This window comes from Vulpes vulpes, chromosome 1, assembly GCF_048418805.1.
Source record: "Vulpes vulpes isolate BD-2025 chromosome 1, VulVul3, whole genome shotgun sequence".
Classification (NCBI taxonomy): Eukaryota; Metazoa; Chordata; class Mammalia; order Carnivora; family Canidae; genus Vulpes; species Vulpes vulpes.
The window spans coordinates 130,888,565-130,911,607 of record NC_132780.1 but is presented as its reverse complement, the minus strand read 5'-3'; the positions used below and the strand labels follow the sequence as shown (position 1 = coordinate 130,911,607).

Here is a 23,043-nt window from a genome sequence, read left to right as displayed (position 1 = left end):
ACTGTCCTTCCCACATTGGTGCTGATGTTCTTTTCACAACATCCTCTTGCTGTATCATTCCACACCAGCATTTTGGGCTGCAAACTTTCCCTCCAGCATTTGAGCCTTACAAGGTCCACCTCTTCTTACGTTGGGTGACTTTCCTTTGCTGCCTTCATGTTATTGTGGGAGAGGAAGTATGTGGCACTGCAGCCATTCTAGGAATCAGAAGTAAAGTGGAGCACTTGCCTCATCTACCTAACTGAGAGAGAGAAAGAGTCAAGAGATGCTCAACAATGTTTAATTAATTTTCTCTCCTCTTCAAAATCCTCTTTCTCCACAGTGGGAAGGGTCTTCACCTACATCAAAAGATGAAGGGAAAAAATCTTACATTAAGAATAGGAGCTTCAAGTTAGGTGCCCAAATATGGGCTTATCATTCAGATTGTGAAGTGAAGACACTTCAGGAAAAAAATAAACTCAAACCATATCACATCATAATATCACAAATGCTTATATTCTATATTGAAATGAACATCTAACGTTAAATTTTAAATTATTCTGGAGAACTCTTGAATCCCTGAGAACATCTCTGCGGAACCCAGGGAGACTTGCACTCTGATTCAAGAAAATTGACTTAAGGGAAATTTAAGGGAAAATCTAACCTAAACAAAAACACATGCCAAAAAAAAAAGTGCCTGTAATTTTAATCATTATTATTTTTGTGCCCAAACATCTGGTTGATAAGCTTATTAAGTTTTCTTAGTATCTCAGAGTCAATATCTGACTCAGCAAAGAGGGATAGAGAATCAAGATAAAAAGAGCAATAAACTTGCACATATGAGACCTTAGCTGGGTGCCATGATGTTGGGGAGGGTAATTCCTTTCTTTAGCCTGTTTTCTCACCAGTAAAAGCAGAGATGGGGCATTTGCTTTTCAGTCTTGCTTTTAACTCTAATCCCTAGCAAACTGCATTCAGAAGCAAACTCGACAGTAGGTGGGGGGACCCTTGATGTGTGGGAGGTGGAGAAAAGGTTGAGGACAGACCACCACTACTAGGTGCTGTGTGAGGGCCAGTTGGAGATGGCACATACTAGTTGTCAAACTGGGCCCAGTGTTAGTGCCCTGGCTTTCTGGGCCTGATGAGGAGTGCTAATGTCACAATTTCATCTGCAAGCCTGAAGAACTCATAACGAAACCCAGTCAAAGTCCACTTGTCGGAGTTTCACTTTTCTGAGGATTACAGTCAGTAGGAGGTGAACACACTATTCTTTTTGGAATCTCATGTTCAGGGTGGGCCTCCAGGACTAGGTTTGTGCTAGTTTAGGTGACACAGCACAGTCTCCCTTCACCCAAAGCCAGGGGTCACCGGGAGCTACCTCCACACCATCTGGCTGTCTCTCAGTTCTCACGCCAGTCAGCACCCTCAGGACCCTGACCTGCTTTTGGACACCTTCTGCATGGATGAAGGGTACACCTGAGACCCACTGAGAAGACCCAGCAGCCTCTGGTTTTATCCTGAAGGAGAGAAGAGACACGTGAGTGGCTTGATGAGTCCCTGGCAGCTGATGACCATGGGAAATTGGGGAAGTCGACTAAGATGAGGAAGTGGAGCATGTGGACAGTTGGCACCCACAGGAAACTCTACTACTTGCCATTATACCTTCCAACTTTCATCAGATACTTGTACCCCACTCCATGTTTTTCAAAGTCTGCCATAGCTTATGTGATCCTTATAGTATTGCTGTGCAGTGGGAGGGGTGAGGGCACTAGATTACAACTCAGAAAAGTAGGCTCATGTTATTCATTTGTCATGCACGTTGTTGTGCTTGTGTCTCTGGGCCTCGCTTGTGTGTCATGTGGTGATGATACAGCTGAGAAAATGTTAGGGATGAGAGGAGGGAAAGGAGAGTTTCAAGAAAATAAAAGGAGATTCTCAGGTCACAGAAGTAAACACAAAGTCACCTGTCTTCCAGAATTCTTATTTTACTTTGCTTTCTCTCTATAAAAATGTGTTAACATATAATCAATTATATCTATTTTTAAAATTAATACAGATACATAAACTTCAAACTTTGTGAACTTAATAAATTTATTCTCACCAGGTTATTACTGTGGTCACTTGGCATTTTGAGTATTTAACATTTGAGGTTTTTTACTGGAAAAAGAACCCACCTCTAATGACCCATGACATATAGTAATTTGTAAGTTTATTTGGTAGTAATTGTGACAGTGACCTTGGAATTCAGAATTGTTATTCACCTCAACACACGCTACCGCTTATCACTCACCATTCCATCTTAATATTAGACTTTATCCAGAAAATTAAATGAAACATGGGTTTTTGAACATTCGATGATATATATACATATTAGATCACATTTCTTGACAATACCCAACTTTACCATATTCTGATTCTCAGCCTATGTTCAAATGGTAAAATAGAAATGTCAAAAGCCTTGTAATGAAAATGTTTTAATTTAAAGTTTGCAATATAAGTCCAGTTGTTTATTTACAAAAGATCTGCCAAAAGTTTTCATCATAGATTTATGATCTATGTTATTTATGATCTGTGTTATTCCTTGGCATTATTGACACTTTGGGCTGGATAATTCTTTGATCTAAGGGCTTTTCTGTGAATTGTAGGATATTTAGCAGCACACTGAATGCCCTCTTACCCCAGTTATGACCACCAAAAACTTCTGCAGAAATTGCTAAAGATCCTCCAAGGGCAAGACTATCAATTTTCCCATTCAGAACCCTAGTCGAAGGCAGTTATTCCCCCCGTTTATGCTTGCTCATGAATTTGTCTCTGAGCACGAATGAAGGTTAAGATGCACTTTCACAACTTTCTTCAAATGTTTTGTTAATTTGAGCAATTTTTTTCCAAGTTACATTTGTAGGTTTCCCCCTGCTTTAACATGAAAGACCTAAAGGAACACATTTATCTATAAACCAGTTTGTAGCAAATGTGCGTCCTTCTTAGTTCACACGACTGAGTAGTGGTGCTTGGGATGCACTTTGCAGGCTTTATTTGCTCTTACCTGGTGGAATGAAAGGTTTCTGCTTTTCACAAGAGGAGGCATTGTCAATCCCCTTCATTCGGAGGGGAAGTGACTGATATGTATCCAGTGGTGAGCTACAGGCTGTCTATGCTGTCTCCTAACGCTCAGTCCTATTTTCATATTGATATTTGTGGGGGGTTTTAAAGATTTTATTTATTTATTCATAGAGACACACACACAGAGAGAGAGAGAGAGAGAGAGAGAGGCAGAGACACAGGCAGAGGGAGAAGCAGCTCCATGCAGGGAGCCCAACATGGTACTCGATCCTGGGTCCCCACGATCACACCCCGGGCTGCAGGTGGCGCTAAACCGCTGCACCAGCTGGGATGCCCTCATATTGATATTTGAACGGCCTTTGAGATCTAGGTGTTGTGACTGGGCTTGTATCAGTTTCCCTAGAGCTATTTTAGATGAAAACATTCATTTTAAAAACAGTTATAAATAATCTCCTGAATCACTTGGTTTATACTCTCTATTTCAGTGACTGTTGCTTTTCCCCTGCCCTCTGGAATCTTACTGGCATTAGCTTCTGGGGAAAGAGAAACAATCATCAGCTTATCGTTGCTCCTCAACAAGTCCTTCTAGTTGGTGAGAGACAGTAAGATCCTGGACACTCAGATGGATTGAGTCTTAGGCTTCTTTCACTCTGCATTTCTCAGTTTTCGAAATTAAAGCTGGCATGTGATTTCTGTCCTGGTAGTCTTAAAACTTTTTAGCTGTGTGGAAATATTTTTATAATGCTGATATAATGAACATGTTGGGTTTGCCAATCTCTGCAGTTGGGCTATTTCTTTTACTCATTCCTAGGTGTTTCAAGACGACACTGAAAGGCCATTGAGGGTGGTCTCCTTGGAGGTATCTTACTGTAGTACCATTTCCATCACTCTTTCTTTCCCTTTCCAAGGTGAACCCCAGACCTTGGCCTCTCCCAAGGCACTAGTGATGGCTTCCTGGCGGAAGAGTGAGGATGCAGAGCCTTCTTGCTCTTTCCTGTACATCTAGGAGAGGGTAGTGATGAAGAACTTTGCAGGAGGGGCTGGGAGGAGGGCAAGAAAAAAATATCTGAATCCTACCCTATAATTTCTGCCTGCTCAGAATAAATGGACCTTAGAAAGTTTTTAAAAACAAATAAATATTGTTGTCGCTTTAACTCAGGAGGGCTTTTCATTTCAATCAGAAATCTTCCCTCAGGCCTAAAAAATAGTTCAAAGTACAACACACTAAGTAAGTACTTAGTGTACTTCACTACTTCACAACTCTTACTAAGTAAACAGTCAGAAATGATCCGTAACCATAGAGAAATTGAGCCAAATCCATTCCTTGTTTGACTGTGGAGGTGCTGATGTTGTTGATTCCTCGTTGTGGTTATGTAGCTGTTGAAAACCACAAAGTGAGCTTGCTCCATTATAGCCTCATTTGGGTGTACTCATATTTTTCTCTTGTGTTTGTTGCAGGGAGAATGGTGGATTTTCCAGGATACAGTCTGTCAGGTGCAGTTGCCTCTTTCTTCCTTGTACTGCTCACCATGAGACAGCCAGGTAGAATGCCGGTCTTCTCTTTACTGTATACCCCGATGCCCCAGCAATACAGTCCACATGCAGAGTTCCAGATCAAAAGGGATAGGACAATATTGGACTGAGTGTCCAAGAACCAAAGCATCTGTGTTCCAGAGGGTCCTCAACTTCCAGCTGTGTTACCTTTGAAAAGTTACTTGAGTGCCTTCTGCCTTAGTTTCCTCATCTTTGCAATAAGAATAACAACATACCTATGTCTTATAGGCTAGGACAGGCTTTAGAATTAAATGAGGCTGCACATGAAGTAGTATTTAGAACACATTAAGTTGCTCATGTATTTTTCTGTGTCCATGCAGGACAGCACTTTGGGAACAAGAAAAATGGCTGCTTCTTACCATCAATTAAGCAGCATAAAAATACTTGGAAACAAGAAATTAGAAATTTCCATTTCTTGGAAATCTCACTGGCTGAATTGTACCTTATAAAAAGATTATGAAAATTCAGTGTCAGAGGGAAATATCAGAGTCCCCAGAAAAGTACAGCAAAGCAGAAGTGGAAAAAACAGTGGACAGGGGACCAGAAGCGCAGGCTCCAGACTGAGGGCTGCCAGAAGCTTTGTGATGTTGCATGAGGCTGTCCTGCCCTCTGTATAAATCAATTTCCTAACCTGTAAAAGAAGTTAATCAGATGGATTAGCTTCAGATTTAGCTTCATATTTAGATTCCATAAATGAAGAATGCAAGCGGGCCTCCCGTAAGTTCTATACTGAGCTGTTGACCAACATCAGTTTGATATTGATCAGCAAGGGAGCAAGTTGAAGTTCCTTCTTGGGATGATTGGGTGTGGCAGAGCAAGTGCAAGTGGCCCTGGAGCATTTTAGGAAGAGAAAGAATATAATATTATGACTTATGAGATTATTAAACATCATAACACCTGGATTATTAAATATCCTTTCGATTTGCAGATAATGACAAAAAGGTCAAACATGACTCAAAATTTTATTAAAAGGCACAGATTCTCTAGACAAACTGCTGTCTTTAATCCATCACAAAAAAAAGCTTCGCAAAAACAGCATTGTACATATAAAGCTCCAGTAACTGGAGTCTTGCCTACTCCAGACCAAAAATCTTTTTTGTTTTTATACCTTATTTTATTCAAATACCAGTCTGATCACACATGGTCCAAGAACACTCAAATAATAAGCCACATAGAAAGAGATGTTAAAGATTGGTCTTCAAACATTATAGCCAATGATGCCACACCTGCCCATGATCTCACTGACATAAAACCACATCCACACGTCGGTGGCCACCAAACCATTCAGCAGAGCTTCCTTAACTGTGAGCTGTTTGAAGCTACCAGTTTGAGCACTCTTGACTATTTTTTTCAAGCTCTGAATAGCTGTAGGGATCTCAGCAGGGGTTAGAGGAACCAGCTCAACCCTGGCATAGTGCCAAAATGTGGCCAATCGAGGCTTCCAGTAAGTCACAGCAGCATTCACCAGCACCGGAGCCTTCTCAGCGAGGTTACGGGATGAACTGGGCCATGATTCCAGGATGGAAGTTCTGTCGCCCCGGACCCAAAAATCTTTTCAAGTTAAAAAATAATCCCAGTTTCTTAACTAGAACTTTACTCCTGAAAAGCTGAAAAATCGAACAAATTTATTTTAGGAAAAATGATTATGAAATCAGTCACTAACAATATAAAGTGAAATCATTAATTATAAAATAAATTACTATAAAATATAAAACACGAACAAAGTTCTCAATGTAAAAAAATCAATTTAAACATTAACTTCTTTGAAAATAAAAACAACCCAGAGATGGTGGCTTTGGTACCTTAAAGATGAAGAAATTGAGATTCCAAATCTCAGACCTCACTGAAAATAATGGGTTTGTCCCCCCAAATCACACAGCTGGTGACAGATTTAGCACTAACACTCAAATTTTTGAACTGCATGCTATTTTAAGTACACAAAATTGTGTTTTTAACAGCCAAATGTGCAAAGCATTGTGCTAGATTTCTCTAAATCACTGAAAATAAAGTCCTCCCTCCTCCAGATGCCTCCATTTTGATAGATTGGACATCCCAAAGCAAGCATATTAATCTTCCAATTGGCATTTTCTGGTACCTCTTTTTCACTCTGTTTTGTAGAAAACTGGAGAGTGATTGGTCCTACACATCCTATCCTGGCCAGGATTGGGGAAGATGCCCTACTAACCTGTCAGCTCCTCCCCAAGAGGACCGCAATGCACATGAAGGTGACCTGGTACCGCTCAGAGCCCAGCACACCTGTGTTTGCACACTGGGAAGGAGCTGATGTGACCGAGATGCAGATGGAGGAGTACAGAGGCCGGATAGAGGTGATAAAGGATGGCATTCTTGAGGGAAAAGTGACTCTGAAGATAAAGAATATCCAGCCATCTGATAATGGGGAATACTGGTGCTGTATCCAAGAGAATAACTATTGTCAAGAAACAAGCTTGCTGCTTAAAGTTACAGGTGAATATCTTGGAAAAGACATAGAGTCTTGGAGGGAGAAGTATATTACTTTGTGGTAAGCTTATGGTAATGAACTGAGAAATACGTTGAAAAATTCCCTTTCAATCCTCCAGGTAATTCCTAATGACCAGTCCTCTGTCCTGATTCCTTTGAAGGCAAGTGATTCTGAAGTCTTCAAAGCAAGCTCACTTATAAACAATCTTCTCGAATTTTACTTACACAGTATTGACTATTCTGACTATTCTTGACCACTAATTGCAATCCATGACATCTGGTCATTAGCAATTTTACTGAGGCACAAATTTGTGCTGTATCAGGCTGGTGTGTTAGGGCAGGTCAATCACAGAGTGAGTGAGTCCAGCTAACTGCCCAGCAACCATATCTCAATGGAATGCATTGTTATCTACCCACCCTCCAATATGCAGTAACTAAATGGGAAAATTGTCTTTCTTTGTGGAATGCTCCCAGTTAGAAAGCTAATGCTGGGAACAAAGAGGTTAAGAACTTTATGTTTTTATTGAGATGCAATTGGACATCCCCACTGTGAATGACAGGCTTTCGTCTGATGTTTTTGTATTAGCAAAGTGGGAAACAGTTAAGAAAAAGGGGATGACTTACAAAACTATTTGTCCTAGGGGAAAAACACGTATCTGAAAAGTAAATAATCATATGGTTCCCTGGCAAGAATAATTCCCCCACATGCTAAAGAGAAAAACAGGCAAATCTATTTATCTTCTCAGGGAAATAGTTCTCTAGAGATATTACCATCTCTGACTCAGACTAAGGCTGCTCCCTAACACCATTTTTTCTTAACACCCATGATTATTATTGTTATGTTCTAGGTGATTGAAGATGGATGGAAGAATCTATGTATTTCTGAGGTGTGGAGAGAGGAAAGCAGCTGTTCACTATCAGGAACCTTTGAAAATAAACCACACATTTTCTAAGGCTGTAGATGAAGGGAGTGAGTCTCTTTCCCTCAGCAAGTGATAGAGAGAGTTATCATCTATGGGAAATATAGTCCCTTTGTTTGGGTTTGAGAGCGATTTTGAATAAGGAAAGAATTTCATGAAACTAGGATTTCTCAAGAACATTTTCCCATTGATTGTAAGGAATATTTAGAAACCAAGGCTCCTCAAGGGCATCTCATTCTACATGCCCAGGTTATCTGCTTGCTCCCTAAGATCACAACCACCAACAGAAAAAAGTGAAGAGTAATCCCCTTTTAGTAATCCCCCTAAATCATCTCACCCCATTGAGATGATTTCTAGCTTTATAGTAAACATTCTAATTAATCAGAGTCAAGATATCATCTAAAATGCCAGAGAGAGTTTGTAGCATGGGAAAGTTCAATGAATAAATTTATAACACATCTTTGCTGGCAGTTCTAGTGACATAAGCAAAATGTCATTATGTCCCTTTCTCTTATTCTCTTCCTGTCTGGATCTGAAGAAAAATACTGCTCATATGCTAAAGTTTAAAGATCCAGAATGGGGAACAAGCAAAGTGTATATGAAATCCAATTGGAATGGGAAGAAGACCTTTGGATGACTTGTTCCCTGGACCCATGAACTCCTACCCTCTCCCTATGGGCGATTTCACTGGGATCTTGGTTTCTGTGATTTGTGCTTCCATGGTCTCCAGGCCTCAGGGCTGTGTCTTTCCTATACAGGTCTGGGGTCTGCCCCTTACATCCACATGGAGGCACCTGTTGAAAGTAGAATCCAACTTGTGTGCACTGCAAAAGGCTGGTTCCCAGAACCTCAGGTTTATTGGGAAGATATCACAGGAGAGAAGTTGCTGGCTGCTTCTGAGCATTTAATCCAATATGAAAATGGCCTGTTCTATGTGGAAGCCACTCTGGTGGTCAGGAATGACTCTGTGGAGAATGTGTCCTGTCTCATCCACAACCCCATCCTCAATGAGAAGAAGAGCTCAGTCATCTCCATTCCAGGTCAGAGCTCTGTCTCTAGGACCAGTGTATTCAGATTAGCAGGAAAGTCTCAAAGGACAGTTCCATAGCACCTAATATTTTTTTATCAAGGAAAATATCTAAAATTTAGTAATATGTATTAAAAAGTATAAACTATGACTGGAAATATATACTATATTTTTATTAAATAGTGATTGTTAATTTGTTTAGTTATTTTCAAATTCCACCTTTTCTTCTTTCTGAATTAATTTTCTTTACTCACAAATATACATTACATGATAGAGAATAAAACTATATTCTTTCAATTAAAATGCTTTCCTGTACCACATTGTGCCAATTACTTTTAAGAACCTGTCATGTGAAGATAATCAGAGATGGAGACAGCTATTAAATAATAGTATCTTACTTATAGCCTCATTTATAAATAGCAATAAAACAACAGTTAAAAAGACACAATACAACAGTGGAGTGTTAAGTATCTTATGTGACTATAAATTATAGCATTGATGAAACATGCTGTTTTCAAATGATTTTAATGGTTGAAAAAATCCTCATGACGGACTATTTATATAAAGATTACATCTATCTATTACCTATCTACCCACCTATGTATCTATCTATAAACATTTCCAATCACATAAGGAATAATGGCTTTAAATAACTTAAAACTGAAAAAAAAAATAACTTAAAACTGCACTAAGACTTTTGGTATATCTTCTATATTTAGATATAGAGATTTAGTTATTCTTACTTATATAAATGGATATACTAAATAACTTAAAGAAAACATCACATGTGAATGTTAAAAGCAGCTGAATATATATTATATAAATGCTTTATATATGTTTTGTCTCTCAATTTGGAATTATAAGTGATAATTATCTATGTCCATATATTTTTATAGCTTTTATGCACTTATAAGAATATGTATCAGTTTGACAAGATATTAAATATCAATATGTTAAATATCAGCAGAAATAAACTATGGTGGGGTAATAGAACCGAGAGGCTTTTATTGGAAATAAAAGGAAAAACAGCTGGATCACTAGGTGATCCATGGGAAGGAATATTTTTCTGTGTTTAATTTCTTCTTTACGGGGGCACCTGGGTGGCTCAGTGATTGAGCCTCTGCTGTTGGCTCAGGTCATGATCCTGGGGTCCTGGGATTGATTCTTGTATCAGGCTTCCTGCAGGAAGCCTGCTTCTCCCTCTGCCTATGTCTCTGCCTCTGTGTCTCTCATGAATAAATAAATAAAATCTTAAAAAAACATTTTATGAATTGAGCTTTTCAATAAAATTTAGAACTTTTTTCTTTTTAAATATTTTCTCTCCTTTCCCTTAGATCAAATTCCTTAATATATTATTCTTGTTTTTTTTCCAGAGAAATTCCAGAATGAGCTAGGTAAGTAGATATTGGATGTGCTAGTATAGAGGAGACCCTGCTTGCCCCAAAGGGAAGCAATAACCTCAGACAAAGCCAGTGGGAGCTACCATGACAACTCATGATCCAGAAGAGAAACTGAGGCATGACTTTACCAAGTCAAGTTCAGTTAGTATCAGAGGGGACTGACAAAACACAGCCCTCCACAGGCTCCCTCAGGTACCTTTGCACTTCATGACTAAGTGTTCACGGGGACCCCAGTAAGCCTCAGATGGACACCTATAAAAGGCACAGACATAATCATTGCTCTATTTGGCTGGAGGAAAGGGTGCTACCTGTGTGTGTAAGGGATGGTATAGGATGGACTGTGGGACTCTGGGAGCCCTTTTAAAATCTTTCTAGTGTAAAGGCAGTGTCATCATGGTAACTAGAGTTCCCCACCTGTCACCTCAACCCTCTGGCCCTGCTGTGGTTTCTGCACACCCCAGTGGATCCAAACCTCATCACTACTGGGAGGGAGCCATAACTTTCCCAGATGTAGCCTGGAACACTGCCTGAGGCAATCAATCATTTTCCTGTTTTTCTTTTTCTTTCTTTACTTAACAGTTGGACTACAGTATTACTTTACTGTACCTAAGGTAAAGATAAGTGGTTTAAAAAGTAACCAACTGATATTTGAGCCTCTTTCAGTTTCTCCTTTGCCTCCTTACCACTTCCTCCTTTCTGTGACCTCTTCTCCCAGCCCATGATAACCAGCCTGTTTCCTGCTCAGATACATATGACCTTGTATCACTTGTTTTCCACTAATCTCCTGCTCTCCCTTCACTCACTGGTTACAGAAATGTGTGTGTGCGCATATACCTATGTGCACATTAGGTGAGCTTGAGCATACTCTTCAGCCCAAGTAGGAAGTTTTGAGGAAAATCAGGGTGGCAAACACATCCCAATCTCTGCCAGAGTTCTAGTGTGACACTTTCGACCCCTTTAGGCCATAAAGATAAATTTAGAGAAGGGCCTCAGGAGGGTCAAAGGTAATTCCACAATCCATGGACAGCTGCACCCCAGTAAGCTGTACCTTCCAAGTCAGATCCCCTGTTGCCTGGGCAGCATCTGCTTATAATAAGACAGAAACCTTGACCAGAAGAACTTATTAGTTACAGACCAGAATGTCGAGCCAGTGTTTGGGGCAAGTGGACACATGGCTCTGTCCCTCAGGAAGACTTTAGGTGAAGAGTCACTCTGAGTTATTTGAACCAATTTGACAGGTCCATCGGAGACCCAGCATGCTAAGTACAATCTGATGTGTTGTTCCTAGTTGTGCTGACCTTCTGGGACCACAGTAAAGCACGATGAAAATATGGAGCTCCCCCTGGCTCCCTGTTGGGTGGGGGATACAGGGCTGCACCCTCAGGAGCTTTGAGGGCTGTTGATTGAGGACACCAGGAGCTTCACAGATACCACTGTGTTAATCCATGAATTAGAACTCAAACATAAGGTCCCACTGCAGGTGGCTGCTGGCAGACTAAGCTTGCTGTAGAAGTCCCATTATGGCAAATAATCTCTTTTTAAATTTAAATTTTAGTTAGTTAACATACAGTGCAATATTGATTTCTGGAGTAGAATTCAGTGATTCATCACTTATATCCAACACCCAGTGCTCATCACAAAAAATGCCTTCCTACATAACTATCACTCACCTATCCCATCCCCCACTCATCTCTATCAAGTAATCTTATTATAAAAATAATGACTAATTTAAAAATATTAATTATATGTCTGGTGTGATGCTAAATGCTTTTCAGAGATTATTTCTTTTTCTAACATTAATTATTTTTTAATTTTTTTTATTTTCTTAATTTAAATTCAGTTTGCCAAAATATAACACCCAGTGCTCATCTCATCATGTGCCCTCCTTCATGCCCATCACCTAGCTACCTCATCTTGCCACCCACTGCCCCTTCAGCAAACCTCAGTTTGTTTCTCAGAGTTAAGAGTCTCTCATGGTTCATCTTCCTTTCTAATTTTTCCCCACTTAGTTTCCCTCCTTTCCCTTATAGTCCCTTTCACTATTTCTTATATTACATGTGTGAGTGAAACCATATGATAATTGTCTTTCTCCAATTAACTTATTTCACTCAACATTATATTCTCCAGTTCCATCTACATCAAAGCAAATGGTAAGTGTTCATCCTTTCTGATGCCTGTGTAATATTCCATAGTGTGTGTGTGTGTGTGTGTATCACATCTTCTTTATCCATTCATCTGTCGAAGGGCATCATGGCTTCTTCCACAGTTAGGCCATTGTGGACATTACTGCTATGAACATTGGGGTGTAGATGTTCCAGAGTTTCACTACATCTATATCTTTGGAGTAAATACTCAGTAGCGCAATTGCTGAGTCATAGAATAGTTCTATTTTTAACTTCTTGAGGAACCTCCATGTTTAACTTAATCTCTGATGTAGTGTCAGGCTCTAAAACTCTGGATATGATATGTTATGATATAATTAATATAATATTATATAATATAAAAATATAGCATATTGAGGAAATGAGATAGCCATCTTATTTGAATATGCTGTTTGAAAGAGGATTGTATGACATGATGATGATATTATCAGGTTTCAAAGAATTGGTATATTATTCAGTAAACTGCACACTCCAGAAAGGATTTAATTTTCAGTGAATATTTCAGTAACATTCAGGGCACTTCAGTAACATACATATAATACCCCCCAAATAAAACAAAGCAATAAATGTGAGCATAAACTGTGTGGAAGGCTATGAATAAAAGTATCTAAAGAAGATTATTCAGAGCTTATCTCAAGGAGCTTGTATTCTAGTAGAATATCAATTTTTAGCAGATTGAGTTGCATGATTTTTTCCCTGTACCTTAAACTTTATTTTCTACTTGGATTCTGAAATAACAGGAGTTTCATATATCTATAATGCATCTACTTATATGGGTGATGGAGATTAGGAAATTGTCTATTTTACTAAGTAATTTACTGTAAAATATATGGAAGGAGAAATAGCAGCAGACTAATCCCTAGTTGAATTTTTTCTGAATCCTACTTTCATCTTCAGATTTTAATGGATACATTTGCAATGGAGATATTGTTTTATGTAAAATTGAAAGATAAAGCAAACAAAATGCTGGAAATAGTTGGGAGTCAAATTTTAGCTAGAATAGAAGGGAATAATCTGAAAATTAAGATTGTGTAAGTTTTCTTTCTAAAGAAGTACCTAGCAGATTTTATCTAATTACATTTTGTCTTTGGTCATTTTGTCTTTTGTCTTTGGTTACTCCCATGTAACAATATACAAATTTATGCCCATATACCTATTAGAAATTATCATAACCTATGTGAAAGCATTTTTATCATTTGATAGAGAAGGATGACTCTCAATTTAGAACAGAGAAAAACTAGCATGGCCAGAGACTGATGAACTGGAAGCGTAACATAGTTTGGGGTCCAGGAAAGACATCAGAGAAAATCTCCAATTTTCACAATGGGAGTATTAGACTTTTTATGTATTCATTATTGTTTTGTGTTTTGTATTTTGGCAACATCCCCAGTTCTTGCTCTTACAATGTTTCTCAAAATAATCTAAGCACATTGAACCTGGTGTATGTTGAGAGCCCACATACGTGGGACTTCAGGGAACTAAAATATGGTAGTTGGGTCTGACTTATAAGGTATAAAAATCAAACCAGGGGAAGGTTTCTTCATATTTCATTACTAAAAATTCACCTGAAACTCATCATCATCCCTTCTCTTTATCAAGACAATGGGATTGGTTTCTGTGCCTTCACGTCTCACGGTCTGCATGCCTTCACTCACACTGTATAGTCACCCAAAAGTTTTATATAGATTATTTTGTTTAACTCAGAACAATCTTATGATTTTGATGGTAATATATTTATTTCACAGTTTAAGAAATTGAGGTATATACAGATTGAGAAGTAGTTTAAGGTGGTCATACAGATATGAAGTGATAAAATGTTAATTTTATTCTAGGAGTATTAACTGCAAAATTATTTTATTGGGTTGTAATCTGAATAAAATAGGTAGAGGCAGGTGTGGGTTCTATTAATAGTTCCTTTTTTCAGGGACAAGGTCTATCCTGATTCCCCTGAAACCTCCCTCTCTCTGCAGGATGACCTGGTGCCTCACAGCTCCCCGGGATGCTCATGAGTCTAAACCCCACTGGAGATGTTCTTACTGATGACACTATTTACTCCATGTTGTGTCTTTATTGTGTTTTGTCTATTGTATCTCACAGCTTCCTTAAAAGTGATTGGACCTTCCCAGCCCATCCTTGTCAGAGTGGGAGAAGACATACAATTAACCTGTTATCTGTCCCCTGAGACTAATGCACAAAGCATGGAGGTGAGGTGGATCCAATCACACCGTTATCCTGCTGTGTATGTGTATGTGGATGGGGAACACGTGACTGAAGAGCAGATGTCAGAATATAGAGGAAGGACAGTGTTGGTGAATGATGCCGCTGAGGAGGGGAGACTGACTCTGCAGATACACAATGCTACAGTGTCAGATGATGGGCAGTACCGGTGCCTTTTTGAAAAAGATGGTGTCTATCAGGAGGCCAGTTTCGATCTAAAGGTAGTAGGTAAGGATTCCAGATATTTTGGATTCAACCTCTGCTCCTACTGCTTTAACATGCTAGTCCTTGGAAATTTCCCCTGGCACTTGAAATTTTTGGAATGTCCATTCGCTTGTCAAATTTATATGCATAGAAACTGTAGTACATACTTAAAGTTCAGTACTTAGTGGGCTTAACTGGGCCAGATTTAATTAATTCTCTGGGTGTAGAACTTGTACACTCCCCCCAGATCTCTGTAAAATGACCATACAATTAGTGAAATTTGAGAATTTTACTCCCGAACTTTACACAGAACTCATTATTTCACAGGGTGTTCTTAAAATTCTGGACAATGAAAAAAAAAATTCTGGACAATGTATATAGTTACTAGGAAGAATAATTATGTGAAGACTAGACTGCATTCACATACAAGCAAAAATAATAAGTATCAACAGAACTGGCAGGTTGGAAGAAGAAAGACAAAATTGCTCCCTGCATCATAATCCCCCCCTGTTTATATTTGTGAATAAGAGTTGACTTTTCAAGGTTAGCAAATAAGGCCAACATCTTGCATAATTGATTTGTTTCTCCCACTGATTTTGGATCTCAATCATAAACATATTCATGAAATATCCACAGGGGCACATGTTGAGAAGTTAAATGGACTCTATCATTTTTTGCCGCTGGATGCACATATTTATAAAATCTGGATATTTGAGAATATTCTTTTACTCACTTTCTTTCATCCTATCCATGTGATTCATGTCTTGGTCAAAGCTATTTTGTTTTCAGATACAGAAAAGAAAAGATTGGATTTAAAATGTATTGTTCCGGGATCCCTGGGTGGCGCAGTGGTTTGGCGCTTGCCTTTGGCCCGGGGCGCGATCCTGGAGACCCGGGATGGAATCCCACATCAGGCTCCCGGTGCATGGGGCCTGCTTCTCCCTCTGCCTATGTCTCTGCCTCTCTCTCTCTCTCTCTCTGTGACTATCATAAATAATAAAAATTAAAAAAAAAATTTATTGTTCCTCTGACTCTGAGGATGACTTTAGGAACACACAAAAAAATAAAAATAAAAATAAAAATAAATGAACATAACAAACTTAGAAACAACTCCAGCTAGTCTCATCCCTAAGTGGAGTTTAATTCCCCTATAAGCTTTGCTCTCTCAACCAAGCCTTTGAATCCCCCTCTTTCTTCTCAGTGAAGTTACTGACTATATAACCTCTTATTAGACACTCTGGGTTTTGTTCCTTGATCTCCACTCCGCAGGTCTGGGTTCTTCTCCGCAGATCACCATAAAAGAACAAAAGGACGGAGAAATAGAGTTGATATGCAGTTCAGAAGGGTGGTTCCCAGAGCCCCATGTAAAGTGGAAGGACATGGAAGGAAAGATAATACCAGCATTTTCAGAGGTTATGACTGAAGGCAGCCATGGGCTATTCCATGTGGAGACATCTCTATTGGTCACGAATAGCTCTATTGTGAATGTAACTTGTACCATTAGCAACCCCCATCTTGATGAGGAGAAAATGGCAACTTTTTCTCTCTCAGGTTGGTGATTCCATGTGTTTCTCTCAACTTTTGGAAATATATATGAAGACAACCCCAAACTTACTTATTTTATTGCTCTACTATTTTTAAATTTTTATTTTCTTCTCTCTGATAAAACCATCTGCTCTTACAAAACTGATCATCAGGACACCTGGAGATCCTACTGACCTCCTTTGACTTGACTAAAGCCCTCAGGTTTTATTGTTACACATACACTAACTTCTAAGAATTTACTCTATCATCACTGTAAGGATAAACTCTCTTTCTGATATGAAGCCAATATCACTTTGGGGTTTTTTTTCTTTATTGTGAATTGTCTTCAGGATTAGAAACTTGTTTTTCTTAATACCATCTTCATGCTTGTGGATTAAATAATTTTATCTTTTTGCTATTCTTGTCATTCCAGTGATGGTGGTGATATAATTGGAAAAGAGAAGGGAAAGAAATGTGTGTGTATTTATATGTGTGTGTATTTCTTACAGGAGCAAAGGGTAAAGCTAGCATAAACCTTGTGTCTTTCCTCAGCTTTTGCAGAGTAGGGAGGGACAGATCAGCTTCCTTCTTGAGAGATCCACTTCTCACCCTCTAACTCAGGAGCTGCTTAGATAAAAAGAATGATCTTGGAATTTTTCCAGTTTCATGACTTAATGGGATTCTGGGTTTTCCATTTTAGAGCCCATGATGAATTTTTCATGGAAGATAGTGCTTATTTTGGTATTACTTCTTGCTGCACTTGTGGGCCTGGTCAGGAGAAAAAGCTGTAAAAAAGGTAAGTTAGGTAAATAGTCAAGTATGGAGTACCTTTTGTAGGAGCAGCCTTGCTGTGCACTTTCCCTTACTTCTCTTTTCAGCAGTCACATAGGAGAGGAATTCAGTGAATATTCAACAATTAATGAAACATGAGAGTCCATGGCTTACATTCAAGGAATATCAGTGCTGAATGATATCAGAATTTACAGTGATAATAGAAGCAAAAGTATTAAAAGACAATAATTTGATCCCTCAGTTAACATTTCCAAGTTACCTAGTTAAGGGAGAAGAAGAAAAAAGTAGCATAGCCATCCATTCTTTAAAGGCTGAGAGTTGAGACTCGACTGAGATTCTGTTGGTATGAATATTTCACAAAGATCTTTAAAAATATGGTAACTTGCTTATTGAGGATTCTTGCTCTGTGGAAGAAGAACTTCTATGTGTGATAGGTTGTTTTGTGTGCCCTATAAAGTTCCTTCACTTCAAATTTCTTATGTCACTATAACTTTGGTTTGCTTGTTTGGATGTTGGTATCATGGAATATATTTAAAATACTCCCCACATTGGTTATTATCAGAATGGATTTTCTTTCTCTACAGCAAATATGACATTGTATCTAAATACCACTCACTCAGGACTGATCTTTTCTGAGGGATACAAACATGTGACCCATGAACATTCATGTAGCCATACATCCTACAGAGATTTGACAGCTTGCTCAGTGTGCCAGGCCAAGAAGGGTTCATGTCAGGGAGATGGTACTGAGAAATAGAGGTTGGGGACAAGACAGTATGGGTCTCATGTATTGCCAAGGACTATATAAGGAGGGAGGGAGTCATACCTGTGTCATATGAGAATGTGTTCAGACAATGAGTTGTTATAGAAACCAGTAATGGGCCATTACCTTTCCTCCATGCATCCTCTCCATAAAAATGGCTCTAAGAAGGGTCAGAATCTTCCTTGACTAGTCTCTGGACACCTTTCCTTTTATAACATGACCAACAAGTGTTCTGTCTACACTTCTCTTTTCTTAAACTCTATACATCTTCATTTTTTGATCCTTAATGTAGGTTCTCCTGACAACTTTCCTACACCCAGGAGATTTTGCAACATCTCCAAGGGAAAAAAATAACTTTGGATTCTGGAAACAAAGCTTGTATTCCAAGACCCAGTCTTCTTTTACCAGCTGCTTGAACGGGCTCACACCATCACCCAGCTATCAAATCAAGATGCTTTAATGTTACTCTGGCTTCAAATCTGATCTAGAGACTGATCCCTTCAGAGAAATATCCTATCCCAAGCTCTCTGATAGGCTGCCACTAATCACAACCTGATATATGACGATCAAAGACTCTTAGAAAATCCAATGGGAAATGTAATTAGGCCTAGACTGTTTGATAGGTTTCTTTATGAAGCTGACAATTTTCCAAGTGGGTATGAGGAAGTGAAAAATACAGGTAAAAAAGAGTAAAAGAAAATAAAGCTGAATAGAAGGAGGAAATCTGATCACTGAGATATAATCTTGAATATCATATGAAATGTAGAATTCCTATGCCTGACTTTTTCAGAAAGTGGAGACTTGGAGTGGAAATTTTTTTTAGAAATTATATTCCAAGACAAATACCATATGATTTTATTTATATGTGGACTATAAAAGCAAAACAAACGAATAAACAAACAAAAAGCAGAATCAGACTATAAATACAGAGAACAAATTGATGGTAGCCAGAAGGGATGGAGTAGGGGTGTGGGCAAAATGGGTGAAGGGGAGCAGGATGTACAGGCTTCTAGTTATGGAATGAATAAGTCACAAGAATAAAAGGTACAGCTTAGGGAATATAGTCAATAATACTATAACAGTGTTGTATGGTGACAGATGGTAGCTACACTTGTGAGCACTATATAATGTTTAGACTTGTCGAATTACTATGTTGTACACCTGAAACTAATGTAACATTGTGTGTTGACCTAAATAAAAAAAATTTAAGGAAAAAGAAATTCTAGTCCAAGAAGAAAATTAATTTCTTTTCATTGTATCTATATGAGATGATAGATGTTAACTAAATCTGTTGTGGTAATCAATTCACAATATTTGCAACTTGAGCCATCATGCTGCACCCCTTAAATTTATATAGTGATATATGTCAATTATTTTGCAATAAAACTGGAAAAAAAGAGAAAATTTTGTATTGTGTATATGAAGATGCCAATTTTATTTTTAGAGCAAAAAAGTGCGCAATTAAAATTAATAATTATAAAATAAATAAGCATAAGCAATAAATACAACACATAGTAAAAATATTTTAAAGCCATAATGAATTAAAGAAGAGAAACTGTAGAAGAAGAAAGAATATGGAAAAGAAAGGCTTGGAAAAGTCTTGAAATCTTCTGAAGTGAGAATTAAGAATTCCTATTAATCACACTGCTGCTTTCTAGGAGGTAAACATGATAGTCATTACTGTCCTTCGAAAATCACTCATCTATCACACCCTGTAGTGTCTCTTTTGGTTCACTGCATTTTTTCCCTATTTTTTAAACTCATATGTTTATGTTTGAAACTATATTCTCCTACGTTTCTTTGACTTAGTTTTAAATTTTTTCAGTAGTGAAATATATATAACATAAAACTCATCATTTTAAAGTATACAATTCAGTGGTATATATACCTTCACAATAGTGTGCAACCATCAGCATCATCCAGTTCCAGAATATTACTCCAGAAGAAAACTCCAAACTATTAAGCAGTCACTACCCATTTTTCTCTTCTCCCCTGACCCTGGCAACCATTAATCTATTTTTTGTCTCTATGAATTTACTTATACCAGTTATTTCATATAAATAGAACATAAAATATATGGATTTTCTGTGTCTGGCTTTTCTTTTAACTTAATATTTTTAAGGTTCATCCATGTTGTACCATGTACTGTACTTTATTCCTTTTTTAATTAACAATTTTTATTTTTTAGGAGCTGTTTTGGGTTTATTGAAAAATTTAGTGAAAAATCCAGAGCATTTCCATATCCCTCCTCTCTCTCTCTCCCCATAATTTCCTATTTACACCTTGCCTTGTTATGGTACATTTATTCCAACAGATGAACCAATACTGATGCATTATTTTCAACTATAATCTCTGTATAGGGTCCATATTAAGGTTCACTTTTTGTGTGTACATTCTGTGAAGTTTGACAAATGATTTACCACTTTTGGTACATTAATATACCCTTATATGTCCTTTATATTTTTGAAGTCAAATTTATTAGTAAATGTGTTGACTTTGCCTTAAAATATTTTTTATTAAAATATTTTTAATGTTATTCTATTTTGATTTAATGAACTAAAAATGTTTTATTTGATAAAATCTGAAGGTTAACTACCTCCCCTCTTTTTTGTCTTCCTTCATGATCAGTCTAACTTTTTGCATGTTAGTTTTATGTGCTTGTGTAGGCCCAATATATAAATATATAGGTTTTCCCTAGGAAGGTCTCAAAAAAAATTGTGTTTATCAGTAAAATCCTTTCACTATGTATTAAGAAATATGTTTTTCTTTAGCTCACCAAATAGGGGATTAATTTAATTTCTCAGTTCCAATGTCAATTAGAAAAACCTTGGCGGGGAGTGCCTGGGTGGCTCAGTGGTTTGGTGCCTGCCTTTGGCCCAGGGCGTGATCCTGGGGTCCCAGGATCGAGTCCCACATCAGGCTCCCTGCAAGGAACCTGCTTGTCCCTCTGCCTATGTCTCTGCCTCTCTGGGTGTCTCTCATGAATAAATAAATAAAATCATAAAAAAAAAAAGAAAAACCATGAGGAAGGAGAATGTTGGTAGCTTGATCAAGACACTCCAATCACTGATGCAGTCACTATGCCTGATGGATGAGTGACTGGATTGGCCCCTCAAGGATCCAGCTCCCTGTCACTCCTAATGCGTAGGGAGCTGGTTGCAGTCATGCAAAGCATGGCGACTCTCAGAAAAGATGTATAGATTGGATGCAGCTCAGTTTAAAGGAAAGGACTAGAGGAAACCAGAGACCAAATTTGTTAACCTCTCTGCAGAACTTTTTCCCCATTGTTAGTAGACATTAAGTTCCATTAGGGCAGTGATATTTGTGTGTGTGTGTATCATCACAAAGTAGAAGAGTGACATATATTAGTTGATCAATAAACATTTATGAAATAGAGGAGTAGATTCATAAATAGGATATTTATTTAATATTTTATATTTGGAATACACTGTGCTGGACTGTAGAGATCAAATGCATAGCAAGGCATAATTCCTGCTCTAATATAGTTCTTTATTCTAGTAAAGTCTTTCTTTTTGTTTTTTGAATGTCTTATTATTCCCTTATAGAGCTTACTCAGAATGGGATTGCCAGAGCAGTCCAGCAGTAAATATTTAATTAATGGAGTCAAGTGGTGAGTTCATGGTCACTACTTTGTGAGGAACTGTGGGCTACTTGGAGACCCTTCATTGCTTGTTGATTTACCCATCCTGAGAGATAAGGATATGATGGATGATGTTATCCCTGGTATTTCTACAACTATGATTCCAATGGAACATCAACCTTAACATTTATTTCATTGCCCACCTCTAGCTTTTGATCTCCAGTCTCGAAGCTTAGAAGAGCAAAACCCATTAAAATGAATGGAGGAGCAAGGGCACCTGGCTGGCTCAGTTGGAGAAGCCTGGGACTCTTGATCTTTGAGTCCTGACTTCAGGCCCACAGTGGGCATAGAGCTTACTTAACAACAACAACAACATTTGAGAGTCAAGGAGCCGCCTCCAGGTCACCTGATCGTCAGTATGCCTGATCAGTGTCTGCCACCATGGCACCATGGGAGTGCAGGTGAGACCATTTCCCCAGAGTTGGGCTCACCTTCCCCAAGCACAGTCAGACCTACATGGTGCATTACCTGGGGATACTTGAAGATGGAAAGAAATTTGATTCTTCCAAGAACAGAAACAAGCTCTTTAGGTTTATGTTAGGCAGCAGGAGGTGATCTGAGGCTGGGAAGAAGTGGTTACCCACGTGAGTGTGGGTCAGAGAGCCAAACTGACTATATCCCTAGACTACATCTATGTGTGATGCCACCAAGAACCCAGTCATCATCCCACCAAATGCCACTCTCCTCTTTGACGTAGAGCTTCTGAAACTGGAATGACAAGAATGGCCTCCTTCCTGAGTTCCCCATTCACTGTGCCTGGAGGGATCTGGTGCATCTAGACACATGCATGAATCCTGTGGAGGTTTTCCTGACTTTCCACTACACTCTTTGTATAAACATGACACTGACTGAATGTGTTCTGACACTCAGCTTTGCTCTTTCCCTTTCTCCTTTCTATGTGTCGACACTAAACTATATGCCAAAACCTTAAGTTTATCATATTATTTTGTTTTTGTTTTGGGGTGAAGGTTCAGTTTCAATCTTTTGGATCTAGGTTTCCACTTAAGTACTGGTAAGGTATTAACAGCACAAATAATGGGTTAACTTTAGGATAGAAATTGGTGATGGTGGAGGGGAGGAGGCAAGAATATTTTATTTTATTGGATGAAAATTTTATCTATTATATATTAAACATTTTTGCTGCTGCACAGTAAATTCATAGCAAATTTGAGGTGCTATTGAGGGCCAAATTATTCTCCAAGTTGAGGGATGTCCTTGGGTCTAATTAAAAGCTCTACTTGAAACTGAAGTGGAGAGGGGAAGAAGCTTTGCCTCCGCTGACTGTTCCCAGCCTCCCCTTAAACCCTATGCCTTTTGAAA

At 38.4% G+C, this 23,043-nt stretch overlaps 1 protein-coding gene and 2 pseudogenes across 1 annotated transcript; 2 read left to right on the top strand and 1 right to left on the bottom strand.

Moving 5' to 3' along the window:
- The first annotated feature begins 1,246 nt into the window (after positions 1-1,246).
- On the top strand, positions 1,247-16,608 carry BTNL2 (butyrophilin like 2). The gene is made up of 7 exons (XM_025990652.2): positions 1,247-1,516; positions 4,498-4,581; positions 6,712-7,059; positions 8,732-9,013; positions 10,374-10,394; positions 14,660-15,007; positions 16,253-16,608. The coding sequence occupies exons 2-7, from the start codon at positions 4,503-4,505 to the stop codon at positions 16,540-16,542; spliced, it is 1,368 nt and encodes a 455-aa protein (XP_025846437.1). The 5' UTR covers positions 1,247-1,516; positions 4,498-4,502; the 3' UTR covers positions 16,543-16,608.
- LOC112913655 (ATP synthase subunit g, mitochondrial pseudogene) lies at positions 5,734-6,516 on the bottom strand (annotated as a pseudogene).
- A 5,504-nt stretch (positions 16,609-22,112) lies between the features above and the next one.
- Positions 22,113-22,440, top strand: LOC112913805 (peptidyl-prolyl cis-trans isomerase FKBP1A pseudogene; annotated as a pseudogene).
- Positions 22,441-23,043: the final 603 nt, after the last annotated feature.

Excerpts from the sequence above, each read along its gene's own strand:
- BTNL2 (XM_025990652.2), top strand. The coding sequence starts at position 4,503 with ATGGTGGATTTTCCAGGATACAGTCTGTCAGGTGCAGTTGCCTCTTTC. Across the intron at positions 7,060-8,731 it reads CTTGCTGCTTAAAGTTACAG|GTCTGGGGTCTGCCCCTTAC; the intron begins GTGAATATCTTG and ends TTTCCTATACAG. Across the intron at positions 15,008-16,252 it reads TTTCGATCTAAAGGTAGTAG|GTCTGGGTTCTTCTCCGCAG; the intron begins GTAAGGATTCCA and ends TCCACTCCGCAG.